General features: G+C 35.8%; 1 protein-coding gene across 1 annotated transcript in view; it reads left to right on the top strand.

Moving 5' to 3' along the window:
- CHST15 (carbohydrate sulfotransferase 15) overlaps positions 1-16,612 on the top strand; it is a 92,974-nt gene extending 76,362 nt beyond the window's left edge. The window contains exons 4-8 of the mRNA XM_060768596.2: positions 462-602; positions 5,464-5,620; positions 10,800-10,956; positions 12,979-13,126; positions 16,013-16,612. Coding sequence (XP_060624579.1) covers positions 462-602; positions 5,464-5,620; positions 10,800-10,956; positions 12,979-13,126; positions 16,013-16,203 — 794 coding nt within the window. The 3' untranslated portion in view covers positions 16,204-16,612. The remainder of the gene's footprint in view (positions 1-461; positions 603-5,463; positions 5,621-10,799; positions 10,957-12,978; positions 13,127-16,012) is intronic.
- The last annotated feature ends 1,736 nt before the right edge of the window (positions 16,613-18,348 follow it).

The following is an 18,348-nucleotide window of genomic DNA, read 5'->3' on the forward strand; positions in this document are numbered from 1 at the left end:
AACAGTCAGGCGCTCAACCCTGACTCAGGCTTCGAACTTGCCACTTTTCGGATGGCAGTGATTTATTGCAGCTGATTAACCAGCTGTGCTACCAGCCCCGCTCTATAATACAGCTTTTCTATGCTTTTATTTACCTTGTCTTGTATACCTTTTGGCTAAACTTTGGTACATTAGTTGAAAGTTTCCTTGAATAACTACAAAGGAGCAATCTATAACCATATAAGCAAGATCCATCAAATCCTGCTCTAAATTATATACTATATCATTCTCTGTTCTTGCACATATGAATATTCATAATTTAATATACAGACTTCATTGTGTAGATTTTTTTAAAAAAAAATTGATGGTCTTTCAATTAGGCTTTTAGCATATTGTTGTTTATAATTTCTTTAAAATTCCAGCAAATCTCCAATTTTTACAGCTTCTGTTTTCTGTTGTTTTTTTTTTTCATTCTTGTTTAGGAATTATTCGCTTGAGGGATGGATTTCATGACCGCTACCCCGTGGAAGATTACCTGGATCTTTTCGACTTAGCTGCTCATCAGATTCAGAGTGTGCTTCAGGGAGATGCTGGGAATGACTTAATGAGCAACATCATAATTGGTACAAAAATTGTGTTGTCGAAGGCTTTCATGGCCGGAAATCGCTGGGTTGCTGTGAGTTTTCTGGGCTGTATGGCCATGTTCCAGAAGCATTCCCTCCTGACGTTTCACTCACATCTGTGGCAGGCATCCTCAGAGGTTGTGGAGTCTGTTGGAAACTAGGCACGTGAGGTTTATAGATCTGTGGAATGTCCAGAGTGCAACATTCACACCTGCTTCAAACAGACAGGAGTTTTTCCCCCCACCCTGGACATTCCACAGATATATAAACCTCACTTGCCTATTTTCCAGTAGACCTCCCAACCTCAGAGGATGCCTGTCATAGATGTGGGTGAAATGTCAGGAGAGAATGCTTCTGGAATATGGCCATTCAGCCCGGAAAATTCACTGCAACTTGGCACAAAAAATGCTGTTTATGAGTTATACATTTATGGTAGTAGTATTACTGTAACAGAATTTTAGTTATCTATAATAAGATGAGCAAGATTAGCCCTGCTTACTGCTTGGATGAGAGGCCACATGAATAGCAGGTGCTGTAGACTATATTTTAGAGGAAGGAACTGGCAAAATTACCTCTGATTATTCCTTGCCGAAGAATGCCCTAGGAAATTGATGGCTTTTCCATACATTGATAGGCACATATATCAAAAGAAGAGTTCACTATTACCTCTGAATAGTGCAAACGAAATATGCGCTAAAATATAAATAAGGCAGTATTTTAGTAGAAAAAAATTATGTTGGCAGAAGAGGAATGAATTCAAAGACACAGAACCCATCCTATTACTCAATCATTCATCTTAAAAGGAATATGTCAAAATCTTCTGTCATCAACTACTAATGAAAACAATTTAAAATTCTGCCAGAAAAGAAGATATAGTGACAAACTTTAAACCAGAGACCACATGTGCACAAATGTAACTTTTCCTGGTATCCTAGTACAGTAATAGAAGAAACTATTCTGAGCTGATTTTTCCCAGACATATATAGAATGTTTAAATTTAGTAATCATTATTTTGTGTAGTATAAAGTAATGTATGGAGTTAAAGTTTTTGAAACAAAGTAATTTACCATCCACTTAAGATAGGGAGAAAATGTAAGAGTTTTGGTAGTTTAGCCAAAAAAAAAAAAAAAAACCAGAATTTTGGGAGCTGTCTTTATATATATATATATATATATATATATATATATATATATATAGGTTAAACCAACTTTACCTCACTTTGGGCAAAGTCAGAGATAGGAGTTCAGTGGAAAATCCAGAGTGTCCTATGCCTTTGGGGCAGTCCAGACAATTAGATGAGATCTGATTTGGCTCCACCTGCTGTCCAGAAGTGACACCAATGCCATCACCCTTTTCCTACAGTCCTCAGTGCAGGGAAAGGGTATGGATCATGGCCACATGACCAGGCATGACCCCACCTCCTTCTGCCTTATCATCTCAATGAAAAGAATGAGAGGCTCACATGACTAGGAAGACGTGGTGGGGGTCAGCCCTTCCTTTATGCTGATCACATGAGCCCCTGGTGGTGCAATGGGTTGAACCCTTGTGCCACCAGGACTGCTGACCAACAGGTCAGCAGTTCAAATCCAGGAAGAGCAGGTTGAGCTCCCTCTGTCAGCTCCAGCTCCCCATGCAGGAACATGAGAGAAGCCTCCCACAAGGATGGTAAAACATCAAACATCCGGGCATCCCCTGGGCAACGTCCTTGCAGACAGCGAATTCTCTCTCACCAGAAATGACTTGCAGTTTCTCAAGTTGCTCCTGACACCAGAAAAAAAACAACAAAAAACCAAAAACATGGGCACTGACTTCTGTTTCAATTTTCCAGACAGATGAACTTCAGTTAAAGAAAAGTTTACTTTGGCTTTTTTCTCATCAAGTTTCCAGGGGAAAAAACCTTGATTAATATGATCATTATATTATAACTTTTTATTACCTTGTTAAAATACAATTTAGTTGAGAATGCATGCATAGAATATATGAAAATCAGAGATTCGCTTATGAAGCACTATTATTAAACCTCAGATGATTAAAAAGGAGATATATAATTAAATCTATAAACATTCATCTAACTTTATAAGGCAATGTAATTTTCTAACTAAAAACATATCTGAATTTCAAGCTACTGGGTTATAATTATATTGCCAGCCGAAACCTTGGAGGTTTCAGAAGTGTTACACAAAATACTGTGCTAGGAGCTCCAGGCATTCTAGACAGAGTTTATTTATTTATGATCATTATTATGATAAATTTACTAGAATGTTTTCTTGAAAGCACAACATGATTTTATTCCATTAATCTCAGGATAAGGACATTCTCCAGACTTTCTCTAATGAAAGTAGACAGTTTAATCATAACTTACACGCTTTGAGCTTCTGTGAAAAAATTGCTATATTTTGAACTGTGCTGTAAATGCAGGGTTGTTAATTTATCAAGGGCTGAATATGGCTTCCTCCTCATAAACATTAATGCAGAAGTCTGATGTGGTTGTGGAAATGCTGAAACTAATAAGAACTGTATTTTTGGCTCCATTATCCAAAATACTAGCATGCCAGAGGTGTTAGTGGGGAGCAGAAATAATATAATTGTATTACTAGCAAACATATCAGAAACAAATATCTCATAGAGTCCATGTTAATGACTGGGGTATCACACATGAACACATATTAATTGAATCTAATGATTTATTACTGTGAATCTAAGACTTGCATCCCAATGGTAATCCCAAGTAGAATAGACTCATTTAATCAGTTGAGTCCATTACCAAAGCTTTTTCTAGTTGGCACTACCAGTTGGATTCAGCTCTAGTTTTCACTGATGGTGGACTGGCCATATGTTGTTTTATTGTTGCCAGACCAAATTCGGTACAAACAATAAAAGCAGAGTTTATATTGCAGTAACTGCCATCTTCTCTCTTTGTTTCATTCAAAAGTGCATCTGGTGCTGTGGGCTTATAGCCCATGAAAGCTTGTGCTGATATAAATTAGTTAGCCTTATAGGTGCCATACGCCTCTTTTATTTCCTCCCCAGCACCTTTGTATACTCAAACATACTCTTCAGAACATCCTAGGTTTAGTATCTTTAGTTATGACAGATATAAGTGTCCAGTAGTAATTTGAATCAGTGTATTCTATCTCGGTGATTAGGAGATGTAGGATTTATAGTCTGTTGGATATACACAGAGGAAGGGCATAGACCAGTATTTCTCAAATTCTGCTCCTTCAGGTGTTTTTGACTTCCATTCCTAGAAATCCCAACCAGTTTACCGGCTTTTAGGAATTGTGGGAGTCGAAGTCCAAAACATTTGGAGGAGCAGAGTTTGAGAAACACTGGAGTAGACAGTTTGATGTAAGTATGTGCACCCAGATCCGACCATGGGCACAAAGAGGGATGCATCTAATTCATGCTGATGAGTATAAGGAGTCAAGGCTTAAGGAACACTCCTTCAAGAATATGTAATGCGAAAAAGCAGGTAGGACAAGTTTATTCAGAACTGTAGTGTAAAATAGTCCCTTTAGTTCAGCGGTACTTTATTTTTGACAAGTGCTTGTAGGATAGAAATCATATTTTTAAAATGCAGCATTCTTTCAACCTGTGTACACATATAACCCAAAGGAATGTACATTTGATGTTATGTAAATATGAATACAGGCAGACCTCAGTTGACAAACCCTCTGATAATAAAAACCCCTTTTAAGAAAGTTTTTTTATGCCTACCCACCCCTTCTTTCTCTGTCATCCTTTCTCTGGCAGGAGGGTTGTTTAATAGTTGTATTGGTATTTTGATAATGAAGAAAGATGAATGGAGAAACACAGACTGTGTGTCTTGGGTCGTGGAAGTGTGTTTGCAATAAATAGTGCAATAAAGCATAAGCTGGAAAAGAAAGGGCTTCTCCTCTAGCTTGCCTATTATAACAGGCTAGGTAAACAGCAATTGCTTCCAGAATCTGTTACTGAGCCTTGTGTTAGGAGCAAAGAGAGAAAGGGAGAACAGATAAGTCTGCCACATTAGCTACTTCCAGCATGGCCCTTTCCACACAGCTGAATAAAATCCCACATTTTCTGCTTTGAACTGGGATATATGGCAGTGTGGACTCAGATAACCCAGTTCAAAGCAGATATTGTGGATTTTTTTGCCTTGATATTCTGAGACATAGGGTTGTGTGAAAGGGAACCTATGTTAACTAAGCACAGATCTGTAAGTCTGGCTACAAAAATAAGAATCGTAAGAGAAGTGGAGGTTGGTGAAAAACAAAAATAATTCTTGTGGAGAGAAAAAGTGGGTTATAAATAAACATTATTATTATTATTATTATTATTATTATTATTTTAAAAGAGGCCTTCAGGTGGTCTCCTGAAATTCTAAATGGCGATGTTTACTTCTGCAAGGCTTATGTGACCTGGTTGCTTCATTTCACATGTGCATATTATTAGTTTTGAATAAAAAGTTTGCTGAAACATGTTGAACTGTGCTTCTTTTTTGTGGTGTAGGAACTTATGCCCATTCTTTCCATGTTATTTCTGCCTCTGGTAACAAATTTTCTGTTAAAGAAGTCTAGAAAGGCAACACATTGACTTCATTAACTAAGGGATACCAGTGTGCCCATTCAGAATTAAGCATAGTTTCAAATATGACTTTTTAGGGCTTGTATATGAAACTTGTATTTAGTTATTTATGTCCTGCTCTCCTCCATACAGGACCTACAGTATTAATAACGTTTTGTACAAAGAGGGTTCAAAATCTCTTAACATTATTTAGCACATGGCTTTTAATACCCTGGTCTTATAAAACCTTATAGTAATGCTTTATTTAGTTTTCTTAAATGAAGGTTAAATTGTATGCAATGTTTGTCATTTCTAGGAGAGGCAAGTGCTTCAACAATGTGGGACAACAATGCTTGGATTTTCTTCTATGACAACAGTACAGAGGGAGAACCTCCATTTTTAATACAAGATTTTATCCATGCCTTCCAGCCGAATGCAAAACTGATTGTCATGCTTCGGGATCCTGTTGAAAGGTTAGCACTCATTACTTAGACACCTTCAAAGAAGTATATTTTATGGATTTGTTCTGCTTATGTATAGTTAACTGTCCTAGGAATTCTATTTAGCCAAATATGCACTGCTAACACTTCACAGAATTCATTGGTTTAATAAACAACCAACTGCTAAATACAGTGGCCTGAATCCTGTATCAGTCACTTAGTAAAGTATAGTAAATGGGCTTAGCTAAGTAACCTCTTCGTCTCAGCCCCCCACTCCAAACCTATGCTCTAATCACCAACAGAATTGACCTCCTTCTTCCCATGCATACTTTATAGTAGGAATGGGCAAATTTCAGACTGAAGTCAGTGCCCATGTTTTGGTTTTTTGTTTGTTTTTTCTTGTGTCAGGAGCAAACATTTTGGTGTCTTGGTTTACAGGCCTGTTATTTGGCATGCTGATTCAGAAAATTGCATTGCATAGATCGCATCAGCTCTAGTTTCTTAGATATAGTTATCATGATTTTCTATGGGTAAGCAGATGGCAACTGATAGATAACATGTGTTCTATATCTCAAAAAATTAGAGCTGGTGCCATATATACCCAGACACAGATCTAAGATTTGAGGCACCAAAGTGTGTGTTGGCCAGTGTAATTTGAATTAAATTAGGGAGTTTTACACGAAAAATATGTCCTTTTTAAATATTTTTATTTATTTTATTATAATTCAAGATATCTTTGATTGTAGGCTGTAAAGAGAGATAACCAAAAAGCAATGATCTCTAGAGTCTTTCTTATCCCAATGCTTCTTCAGCATTCTAATCCAGTTTGTGGGCGGCATGCAGGAGGAAGTGCTGAAGTTACTTTATACTTATTTTATGAGTCTGTCTTACACCAAACCAAAAATAAGGCTTCTTATTATTTATTTATTTATTATTCTCTGCTTTTTCTCTCTACAAAAGAGACCTGAAGCAGTTTATATTTAATCTAATGGAATATGATTTAAAACCTAAACATATACAAACATTAAAAAAGAATTATCTATTAATGGGATTATAAATAAACAGTTAAAATGCTTAAAACTGATTAAAAACTTATTCAAAGCTAAGACCACACCCCTTGACTAGTTGTAGTCCTAACTGGAATAGACACACTGAAGCAGTTGTGTTTATTTAAGTAGCACACCATTCAAGAACTCACAATTCAATAATTCATTCAATAGGTCTAGTGAAGGTGACCAAGCAAAAGGATTCTAAGCAAGGAAGGACCAACTTATGAAATTTATGATAACTCTTACATATAGAGACACATCAAAAATGGCCTGTAGATCCAGGAAGCATCCTAGGCTCTTCTTATATCAGGAAAGATACAAATATTCAAACTGGCTGGTCATAGATTTATTTGAAAGTGAAATTTCCCATGATAAAGTTAATAGGGGATGTTTTAACCTTGAATGGTCAAGAAGGATGCCAAGTTCAAATACATATAAAATTGGTCCTGACTTTCATTTCTCCCTGTTGTAAGAAAGCAAGATAGGTGTGGTCCTGTATGAATACTATTTTGGAAAATCATCTCTGTATAGACCAGCATTTCTCAACCTGGGGGTCGGGACCCCTGGGGGGGGTCACAAGGGAGTAAGGGGGTGTCAGAGGGGTCGCCAAAGACAATCAGAAAACACAGTATTTTCTGTTGGTCATGGGGGTTCTGTGTGGGAAGTTTGACCTGCTATTGGTGGAGTTCAGAATTCTCTGATTTTAGGTGAACTATAAATCCCAGCAACTAGAACTCCCAAATGCCAAGGTATATTTTCCCCAAATTCCCCCAGTGTTCACATTTGGGCATATTGAGTATTCGTGCCAAGTTTGGTCCAGATCCATCATTGTTTCAGTCCACAGTGCTCTCTGGCTGTAGGTGAACTACAACTCCAAAACTCAAGGTCAATGCCCACCAAACCCTTCCAGTATTTTCTGTTGGTCATGGGAGTTCTGTGTGCCAAGATTGGTTCAATTTAATCATTGGTGAAGTTCAAAACTCTCTTAGATTGTAAGTGAACTATAAATACCAGCATCTGCAACTCCCAAATGACAAAATCAGTCCTCCTGCCCAACCCCACCAGTATTCAAATTTGGGTGTATTGGATATTTGTGCCAAATTTGGTCCAGTTAATGAAAATACATCCTTCATATCAGATATTTGCTTTACGATGCATAACAGTAGCAAAATTACCGCTATGCAGTAGCAATGAAAATAATTTTATGGCTATGGGTCACCACAAGATGAGGAACTGTATTAAGGGGTCATGGCATTAGGAAAGTTGAGAACCACTGGTCTTAACTCATAGACTGGGATGTCCCTGGATGTTCTGATTTATGTTTGTAGAGGTTTCTCTTCAAACCAATCATTTTTAAAAACATTGGAGAATGCATGACAACAATTTTGTGGAACAGAATAGGCAACAGTCCACCCTTTCTGAATATCAGTGCCATCCTTCTTATTTTTTAGGTTGATGGTGATAGACTACATACACCATTTTCCTATTATGAACATTTTCCTTATTAGAAATTTATTTTCATCAGGACAATAGAGGATAAGATCTATTAACAATATAGTTTAAGACACCCCTTGCCACGCTTTGTGTCAAGAGTTGCATTAGGAAACATGCTGTTGACTTGATAAATATATTTTGTAGCCTCTGAATGCTAAAATATGGTAATTGTATGCAAGAGAGATGGAAGAATTGACTTTCTGCTGGAAATGATTTGGAAATGTTCTGCAGTATGACTCTAATGGTTGCTAGTTTTACTGTGTTTTATAATGTGCCTTTGAACTTGGAACATAAGCTCCTGTTTAGTTGCAATGGAGAATGTTTACACTATGCCAGCTTTAAAAAAAAACCCTGGGTGAATAATTTCATTCCTGTACTGCTGAATTGAAAATATTGAATTAGTGAGTATTGTGTAGTATAACTTCTTTTCTGTCACATTATGTCTTTCACTAGTATGGTGAAGATCAAGAGATCGATTGCATCATGAACTAAGATCTGTTGCTTTCTTTCCTAATTTTTACACAAAGTTTGTAAGAGTGAAAAAAGACCAAATTGACACAGGAAAAAGGATATTTTTGTTATAACTCAAGGTTAAAGATGCGTTATAGATCTAGAAAGGTTGTACAGCTTTCCCTTTCCTGTAACCCAGCTGACTTTGAGTCACAGAGTTTATGACCATTTATCACATCTTAGTTGTGAGATGTCTTCAAGGTGGAAGTTATTACCTATTGAATATTTTATTTTGGAGAAAATGCTATGTTGCTTAGATATTGAGAAAGAATTTAAAGGAAGCAGTCATGGTTGTGGTACAGCCTAGATCAGAGGTGGACAAAATGTAGACAAAATACATTGCCCAGACCTTTCTACATTTTCATTTATCACTTTTTGTTATAACTTGGAATTGGGTTGAGCTGCCATTGATTCCACTTAATGTGCGCAAGATACCAGAAACTGTTGACAAACACAGCTTTTGTTCTAGAATTGCCCTGTATTTGGCTCCATCTGTTTTGCCTTCAATCTTGACCAGTTAACTAGTCCTTGCTGACAGAAAGTGCCTCATACATAAGTCAACAAAATACTGGGTACATCCAAATAATCAGTTCCGCTTTATTTCAGTGAACTTGGAGTGACACATTTCTATTTTGCTCATATTACATCTAGAAGCAGAAATTTATATTCATTTGTTGCTTGTACATTGCTCACTTGTTATTCTGATATACTATATTGTAATGACATGGAAATATAAGAGGAGCTCTATCTAACCTCTGACTAGTCTGCTACACTTTCCTATTATAACATGAAAGAAAGCAAAAACTTGTTGTCAATCTAGAAAGAAAAAAGTTGTTATAGGACTTCATCACACTAGATTAAAAAGCCACTTAAAATCTGGTTTCTGCCTCCTGCAGAATTCTGGGGTTTGTAGTTTAGGGATGAGCCTTTAACAGCCTCACTAAACTACAAATCCCAGAATTCTGCAGGAGGCAGAACCTGGATTTAAGTGGATTTTTTTCCTCTAGTGTGAGAATAACTATAAATCAGTATTATTAGAGCTATACACCAGCTCAAATAAAGCTGGAGCTTTATGGCCGTGTTCTAGTAGCATTTTCTCTTGACATTTCACATACAGTTGTGACTGGCATCTTCAGAGAATCTGATGATAGTAAAGCAAGTGAAGTATATATACCTGTGGAATGTCCTTGGTGGGAGAAAGAACCAAAGTTTGCTAACCAAGTCCGTTAACTATCACATGAAAAGGTAGCTCAAGGAAGGTTCTAGAGCAGACCATGTACTGAAACACAGTATCCTAAAGAAAAGGTAGTTGCTCATGGAGAACAGTTAAGGAAATGAAAAGAGAAAACAGCAAATTGAAGAAAAGAATATCTAATGAGTAACAAAAAAGATAACAAGGTTTCGAGACAAATTGATTTAGAAGTTATTATATAGGTGGATGGTAGAAGTCATGAGAATGCGTAACAGCACCAAGAAAAATAATAATGTGAAAATGAGAAATGAATTCTGCAAGGCTTTTACAGATAGTTGGAGGGATGAGAGCAATAAGGTAGCGAACCTATATCACAGCAGTAACAGGACATGCATATAGATCTTGGAGTATTTTCACTGATTGTTTTTCTTTCCAGCCCAAAGAAATTGAAACATTCTTGTATATACAATGGGATTCTCAAAAGCTGCTTTGGACATGGAATCAACTAAAACTTGTATAAGGATGAAAATTGGTATTAGTTTTCTCGGGGCCCTTCCAGACAGACCCTATATCCCAGGATCTGATCCCAGGTTTTCAGTTTATCCCAGATTATTTAGCAGTGCAGACTCATTTAATCTAGTTTAAAGCAGAAAACCTGGAATCAGATCCTGGGATATAGGGCCTGTCTGGAAGTGCCCTCAGGAATGATGTCTGCCTTTCTAACATACCCAACTTTCCAATGAATCTGAGTAAGCTGTCTGCTTATGACAGCTGAAATGTCATGATTTCACTGGAGAAAAAAATACAAAATTAATTGCTATTGTCTAAACAAAATCTCACTATACAAATAACATGCCTTTTCATTCCCTGGACAATAGCTGTTGTTCCACTCCCTTTATTTTCATTATGATAACATGACTTGACTGCAACTGCTTTTCATTTGTTCCAATATTTTTTTCATTCACAGATTGTATTCTGATTATCTCTACTTTGCAAGTGCTAACAAATCAGTTGAAGACTTCCATGAAAAAGTGGCAGAATCACTGCAGCTCTTTGAAAATTGCCTCTCAGATTATTCCCTGAGAGCCTGTGTATACAACAACTCTCTCAACAATGCCATGCCAGTATGTAAATTAAAATTCATACTTGATTAGATGCTTAAACAATGGATTCTAAAACCAGTATTACCACAACAAAATGTTTAAAACAAAATCCTTACAAAATTAAGATCTTGCTTCTTGCTTCACAAAAAATAAGTTGTACCACCTTAGATTGTTGTTGGGGTTTCAGGTGATTGTAAGGTTCATCCTGTAAAAGAATGTTCATATAAAAACCTCATGTATGGAAATGTGTTGGTCAGAGACCTTCTCTGTATGTAACAATTATATAGGTTAAGAATTTGAGGGAGAAGAATTGAGGGTAATATGGGTCTGTTCTCAACTGCATCTGAATTAGTCCATTTCAGATTCCTTCTTCCAGGTAATGTTTGTGGACTGCCTAGAACTGGTTTGTCCTTGTTTAATTTTAGTTAAAAGATCAGCTGTGATCCGAAAAATGACATTAATATAATAAAAGTTTATTGGTTTCTGGACGACCTATCTCAGATAAACTGGTGGATAGAAAAGGCAAGTTAGGTCTTGGAATAGGGCTGCTGCCTTGGGTTGTGAAATAGTAGAACTATAGGCAGCTGATATGGGTGACCATTTCACATTTGTGTATGAACTTACTCAGGTTAACAGGGATATAACAGTTAACAAGTATATTCCCTGAGTGATGCCAAGGAGACATTGCTTTTGGCTGCCTATTCCCACCCACACCTTTACCATTTCATAGTGAGGGGTAATAATTATCACTGTCTACACTGCTGTATTATCCTGATGCATTTCAACTTTATCAAGATTATGAAGTTTTGGTTTTTTTTTTTTAAAAAAACTTTCTTCCTCCAGTGAGAAAATAAATTAAAATGTTTACCTTGTAGTTGAACTGAGATTAAGTGCCTAAATGGGAAATGAAAAAATGCCTCATTTCCTCTATGATGTCAACAGTGTAACCTGGTGGTGGTGGTGGTGGTGGTAGTAGTAATAGCAGCAACAACAACAACTTTATTTATACCCTGCCCCATCTTTCCGAGGCTTATAACAGTGTGAATAACAACAATAATCAAAATAAAATGATGATGATGATAATACAACAATAAACCAATAACCAATTTAAATAGATGTTAAATTTTAATAGTATATAGGATGTTAGTGAAGGAAACACCAATTAGACATCATGACGGCTTATGTTTAAGACTGCAACCAGCTTGAATAACTGAAATAGTTCTACTAAAGTAGAGAAGACCAAAGTTGGATCTACACTGCCCTTTATCCCAGGATCTGATCCTAGATTATCTTCTTATCTCAGATTACCTGGCAGTGTAGTCTCATATAATCCAGTCCAAAGCATATAATCTGGGATCCGATTTTGATATGTAGAATAGTGTAGATCCAGCCTTGTTTACTTTTTAATTTAATTCATTTATAACCCACACTTTAACTAAAATAATAGTCAAGATAGCTAATAATCAACATTTCAAAAACACAGGTTGAGTATGCCTTATTTGGAAATCTGAAATATTCCAAATTTGTCCCCATAAATTGCTGAAATAGTGACACTTTTGCTTTCTGATGGTTCAGTATGCATGCACTTTAATTGATGCACAAGATGATTAAAAATCCTGTGTATAAAATTACTTTCGGGAACTGTGTGTAATATGCACTCATAAATGTCGTGTTTAGATGTGGGATCCATGGGATCCATGTCCATGATATTTCATGTGCAAGTATTCCAGAACACCCCCCCCCCCAAAAAAAAAGAAACCCCCAAACGCTTCCAATCCCAAGCATTTTTATAAAGAATGCTTAGCCTACTAATTCAAAATTACAATTAAAACTTAAAAGCACATTAGTAATAAAAAGTAAGCATCACCAAACGGTGCCCTTGAGCAAACAACATGACTTAAAAGATTATCTAAATAAAAATGTCTGTCTGTCAGCAGAAAGACAGCAGACATGTAAAATTATATAATTAAAATCTGCCTTTGTGCTTGTTTGTTTTATGTATTTAGCACAATCATTATTAATATTATTATTTTGTCCTTTTAGGTAAGGCTCCAGGTTGGTCTGTATGTCGTTTTTCTTCTGGACTGGCTGACAGTTTTTAATAAAGATCAAATACTAGTTCTCCGCTTGGAGGATCATGCATCCAATGTTAAGTTTACTATGCACATGGTGTTCCAGTTTCTGGATTTAGGTAGGTATTGTTTAAACTCTGAAGCTGCCATGTATTATCTAAAGCTTGCACCCATCATCCTTTTCCAGTTGGCCTTTCCATGGCTTGACTGCAAAGATAAAAGCGGCAATGAGAAAGAACTTTTTGCTTTGGAAAAAAACAGAATTCAGTACTTCTCTGAGCTTTAGGGTTGATTTTTTGGTCTAGTTTGAATCTGTGAGATGGGGTGAGCTCCCATCTGTCAGCCCCACCTTCCCATGTGGGGGACATGAGAGAAGCCTCCCACAGGATAATAACACATCCGGGCTTCCCCTGGGTAATTCTCTGCAGACAGCCAATTCTCTCACACCAGAAGCGATTTGTAGTTTCTCAAGTTACTTCTGACACGATAAAAACAAATCTCAACATTCAAAAACATGTAATGTGGAGAATTTTAGTACACTATATGAAAATGAAAGATGACTGCTTAATCTACAAATGTTTGTCTGCATGCCCAGCTATACTGCGTTTTCTTTTTTAAATTAAAATCTAATCTAAACATTCTATATCCAGAAACCTCCAGTTAATTTATTCATAACATGCTATGTTTGTTGTAATATCCACTATATAATTAGACTGCATATATTCAAACGTATTTTTTTGAGGTTACTTAAATTTAGCCTTGCAATGTCCATAAAACATTCATTATTTTAATTACCCCCCCCCCCCTTTTTAAATTACACTGCATTTAGATTCACTTCACACACATTTTTAAGCAATTAATTTGCAGGCACATTTCAGAAAAATAGCGAATTCACCATTTCACCAGAAGTACAGTATATTTGTCAAAGGTTATGTCTACATTAGATCATTTTGTGCAGCAATGTCGAGAGCTCTTTGGTATACAATTGAGCATACATTTGCCCCTTTTTTATCTTGTAGTTGCTCAATTATTTAGGAGTGGGTCGACAGGCCAGTAGGCCATGATGCCTTGTATTCATATATGGTTTTACTGTATGTATATGTTTTGCATGTTTTGATATGGTCAAAATTGACTAATCAATAAAGAATTGTATTGTTATGTCTACATACTTCACAATTTCTGTGTTAAAACAATTTGGTCATAACCTACACTAGAAAAGGAATTCACTCAAATAGCATGATGCCAGTTCAGTATTTATATGATTTTCCTGTGGACCTCGTGTGAATTAGTAAAATAATGATTTCAAGTAAGTCATAAAATCTTCCTTAAAGGAATAAATATGAAATAGTTATAACTTCCAAAAGCATATTGTTAAAAAGAAACAATATTTTACCTCAAAATGTGAATTCTTGATTATTTTATACTGGTTTTTTTAAAGATAACCATGAGGAGTGATTTTTCGCTCCTTATGATTCAACACGTCAACCTGATACTATAAGGGGGATGACTGCAATTAATTATTAGATGTTTCAAAAATGTCAACACTCTGGAATGTTATCTTGGATAATGTACTAAATTAGCATTAATTTGCGGGAACTTGCAGATAGAATAAAAAACATATCTTTCCTCTTTTTTACTTTTTGCACATTGGAAGTATAATCACATATGTTCCTCATACTTTCAGAAACCAGATTTGTTTTTGCATAATTATCTGGAACTTTTGCATCTAAGGGGTCCTCCTACATGTGAAATAATTAATCCGTTCAGGGTGAAATCAATTTCTGCTTGTGCAACAGGTTTTTCCTACCATCTCCTGCTATGCAATGTTTTCAAAACATGAAGAACAAGATGTGTTATTTGGCTATAAACCTTAATGTCAATGATTTCTCTTTCACTAAATAAAAACAGTGGGGAGAGAATGAGCAGATTTGGCATAGAGCACATGAGTTAAATTTAAGGCCCTCGGGCTGAATTCAGCCCAGCATGTCATTTTATGTGGCCCTCCAGATGCTGGACTACAACTCATCATTAGACACCAGACCTGGAGCTTATGTGAGTTGTGATACAGCAACATCTGGAAGGCTGCAATTTGTTCTGTTTACTCAGAATAGTGGGGTTTGAGTTTAGATACAAGACTTGTGTCTGTGATATCTGATTTAAAATGTCCTTCAATGTTTCCCTTATCTCAGAGCCATAAGTCTTGTTTGGCTGAAATTCCCATTATACCCAATCAACATGGTAGATAATCAAAAGTGATGAGAGTTGTCATTCAGTAACATCTAGAGACCCAAACTGGCTTGAAATTGGTGAGCCCCAGCCACTATGTCAAAAAATATAGTTCACCACCTATAGACTCAGTGACCCTTGCGGACCTTGATGGAAATGAGTTAGACACCTGGTATAGTTTTATTTCATTTGAAGTGGTTTCTGTTTCTTGACAAGTTGGAATGTGTTCAGAGGAGGGCCACTAAAATAATTAAGTCCTATGATGAAAGGCTTAAAGAGCTGGGCATGTTTAGGCTTCAGTAGAGAAAGCTGAGAGGAGATATGATGGCCATGTATAAATATGTGAGGGGAAGTCATAGGGAGGAGGGAGCAATCTTGTTTTCTGCTGTTCTGGAGACTAGGATGCAGAACAATGGCTTTAAACTACAGGAAAGGAGATTCCACCTGAACATTAGGAAGAACTTCTTGACAGTGAGAGCTGTTCAGCAGTGGAACTCTCTGGAGTGTTGTGGAAGCTCCTTCTTTGGAGGCTTTTTAGCAGAGGCTGGATGACCAACTGTCAAGGGTGCTTTGAGTGTGATTTTCCTGCTTCTTTCGCAGGGCGTTGGGCTGGATGGCCTACGAGGTCTCTTCCAACGTTATGATTCTATAAATGTTCAGTGCTCCACTTGCACACTTAATAATGTTTATCTTTGAAATGTTTGGGGAAATCACCAACAAATCCTGTACATGCATATGCTAATTTTAGTTTGTTTATGTGTTTACTTGTTTCCCTACAGGGGCCCTGACTGAAAAACAAGAGGCTCTCATTACTAAGAGCCCTGCATCAAACACTAGAAGGCCCGAGGATCGTAATCTAGGTCCCATGTTACCGCTTACAAAGGAAATTCTACGAGATTTCTATCAACCTTTTAACACAAAACTGGCTCAAGTTCTTTCTGACGACGCTTTTTTATGGAAAAAACCATAACCACAGTTTCAGTGCCAGAAATACGATGCTTAAAGAAAATTTTATTTTTTTAAAATCCCGATTGAAGGTGCAATCAATTACTTATTCTGAGATCAAGAGGTCTATTGCAATTAAATCTTTCTCCCGAGGGTTAATATGTCAGAGAAACTATAGAAGAACATAAAGCAACATGATTGTCAATCTCCTTTACAACAACTATTTCTGTCTCAGCAAAGAACTCTGTGTAGATATTTATGAAGCAATCTTACATCCTCTGGTTTATGGTTTTGAAATATAATTTGCAAGCTATTACAATACAGAAATTAGCACTAGCCACCTAAAATGCACATTCATTTTCATTTTTTAAAGCTATGTCTTGCATTCAAAACAGCTTTTTAACCATTAAAATTTAATTGATTTTAATTTAAAAGCCTGCTTTTTATTTGAACAAACACTTTAGTATGCAAACTCTTCAGCCATAATGAACCTATTAAATTTGCCTCAACTGTGAAGCTAGAAACAGAAGAGCTAAAGGAAGTGAGTTATTAATGGATTACATTTAAGTAGTCCCAAAGTAGATCATTCCTCTTGTAATTTTAGTGTAAAGAACAAATTTTCTCAACAATGCTTTTTTCACATGTAAAATTGAAGGGGAGGATGAGACACCACATAAAAGACTACCAAACTCAGTAACACTGTAGGATAAAGATAGGCTTCATTATAATGAGGAATGAAAAAGGAGGCAAAAACTTAAATTTGCTTTCAAGCCTTAATACTACATCCAGTGTGCTTATCTGTATCCCACATGGACATGACTACAGAGAATACTGGGATTAGATGTTGTGTGTGTACTGCAGAAATAGCTATGCAATGTTCTATTAAATAGCCCAAATGTGTAATGCTAATTTGTATAGTGAATAGTACAATATCTAGAATTCAAAGACATAGCTGTGTTAATCTGGATCAGTATGCAAAGGGATCTTGTAGCACCTTAAATTTTGGGTGCATCTATACTGTATAATTTATTCAGTTTGACCCAACTTTAACTGCCATGGCTCAGTGCTATGGAATCTCGGGAGTTGTTCTTTTACAAGGTATTTAGCCATTACTACCAGAGTAATGGTGCCTCGCTCCTGTGATTCCATAACATTAAGCCATGGCAGTTTATTTCATATACTTGTACCCCACCCTTCTCACTCCCGAGGGGGGACACCAGTTAAAGTGGTGTCAAACTCCATTAATTCTACAGTGTACATTAACCCTAAGAGAAAGAACTTGGGAACATACCATATATACTTGAGTATAAGCAGATCCGAATATTAGCCGAGGGACCTAATTTTACCACAAAAAAATTGGGAAAACAATTTGACTTGAGTATAAGCCAAGGGTGGGAAATGCAGCAGCTACTGGTAAATTTCAAAATAAAAACAGATCCCAATAAAATTACATTAATTGAGGCATCAGTAGATTAAATGTTTTTGAATATTTCCATAAAACTGTAATTTAAGATAAGACTGTCCAACTCTGATTAAACCATTATTCTAAACTTCTTCAGTGTATATAATAATGAGAGTAAAATAATAAATGTACTAAAAATAATAATAGAGTAAAATAATGGAAATGTAATAATAACAGTAATAATAGAGTAAATAATAAATGTAATAATAATAGAGTAAAATAATGAATGTAATAAAAATAATAATGAAGTAAAATAATGAATGCAATAAAAATAATTGATGAAATTGTAAATGTAATAATAATAATAATAGAGCAAAATAATAAATGTAATAATAAATACAGAAAAATAATAAATGTAATAATAAATACAGAAAATAATAAATGCAATAATAATAATAGAGTAAAATAATTCATGTAATAAGAGTAATAGAGTAAAAGAATAAATGTAATAATAATAATAATAATAATAATAATAATAATAATAATAAAGAGTGAAATAATACATTTAACAACAACAAGAAGAAGAGTAAAATAATAAATAACTTTGACTCGAGCATAAGCCGAGGGGGGCTTTTCAGCCTTAAAAAAGAACGGAAAAACTCAGCTTATACTTGAGTATATATGGTAAGCTCAAATCTTTCATAGTCTCATAGGTTCTACAAAATTTCTTTGCATACAATATCTGAAAAAAATAATGATTTTGGTAAT

The sequence above is a fragment of the Anolis sagrei genome, chromosome 3 (genome assembly GCF_037176765.1).
Source record: "Anolis sagrei isolate rAnoSag1 chromosome 3, rAnoSag1.mat, whole genome shotgun sequence".
Classification (NCBI taxonomy): Eukaryota; Metazoa; Chordata; class Lepidosauria; order Squamata; family Dactyloidae; genus Anolis; species Anolis sagrei.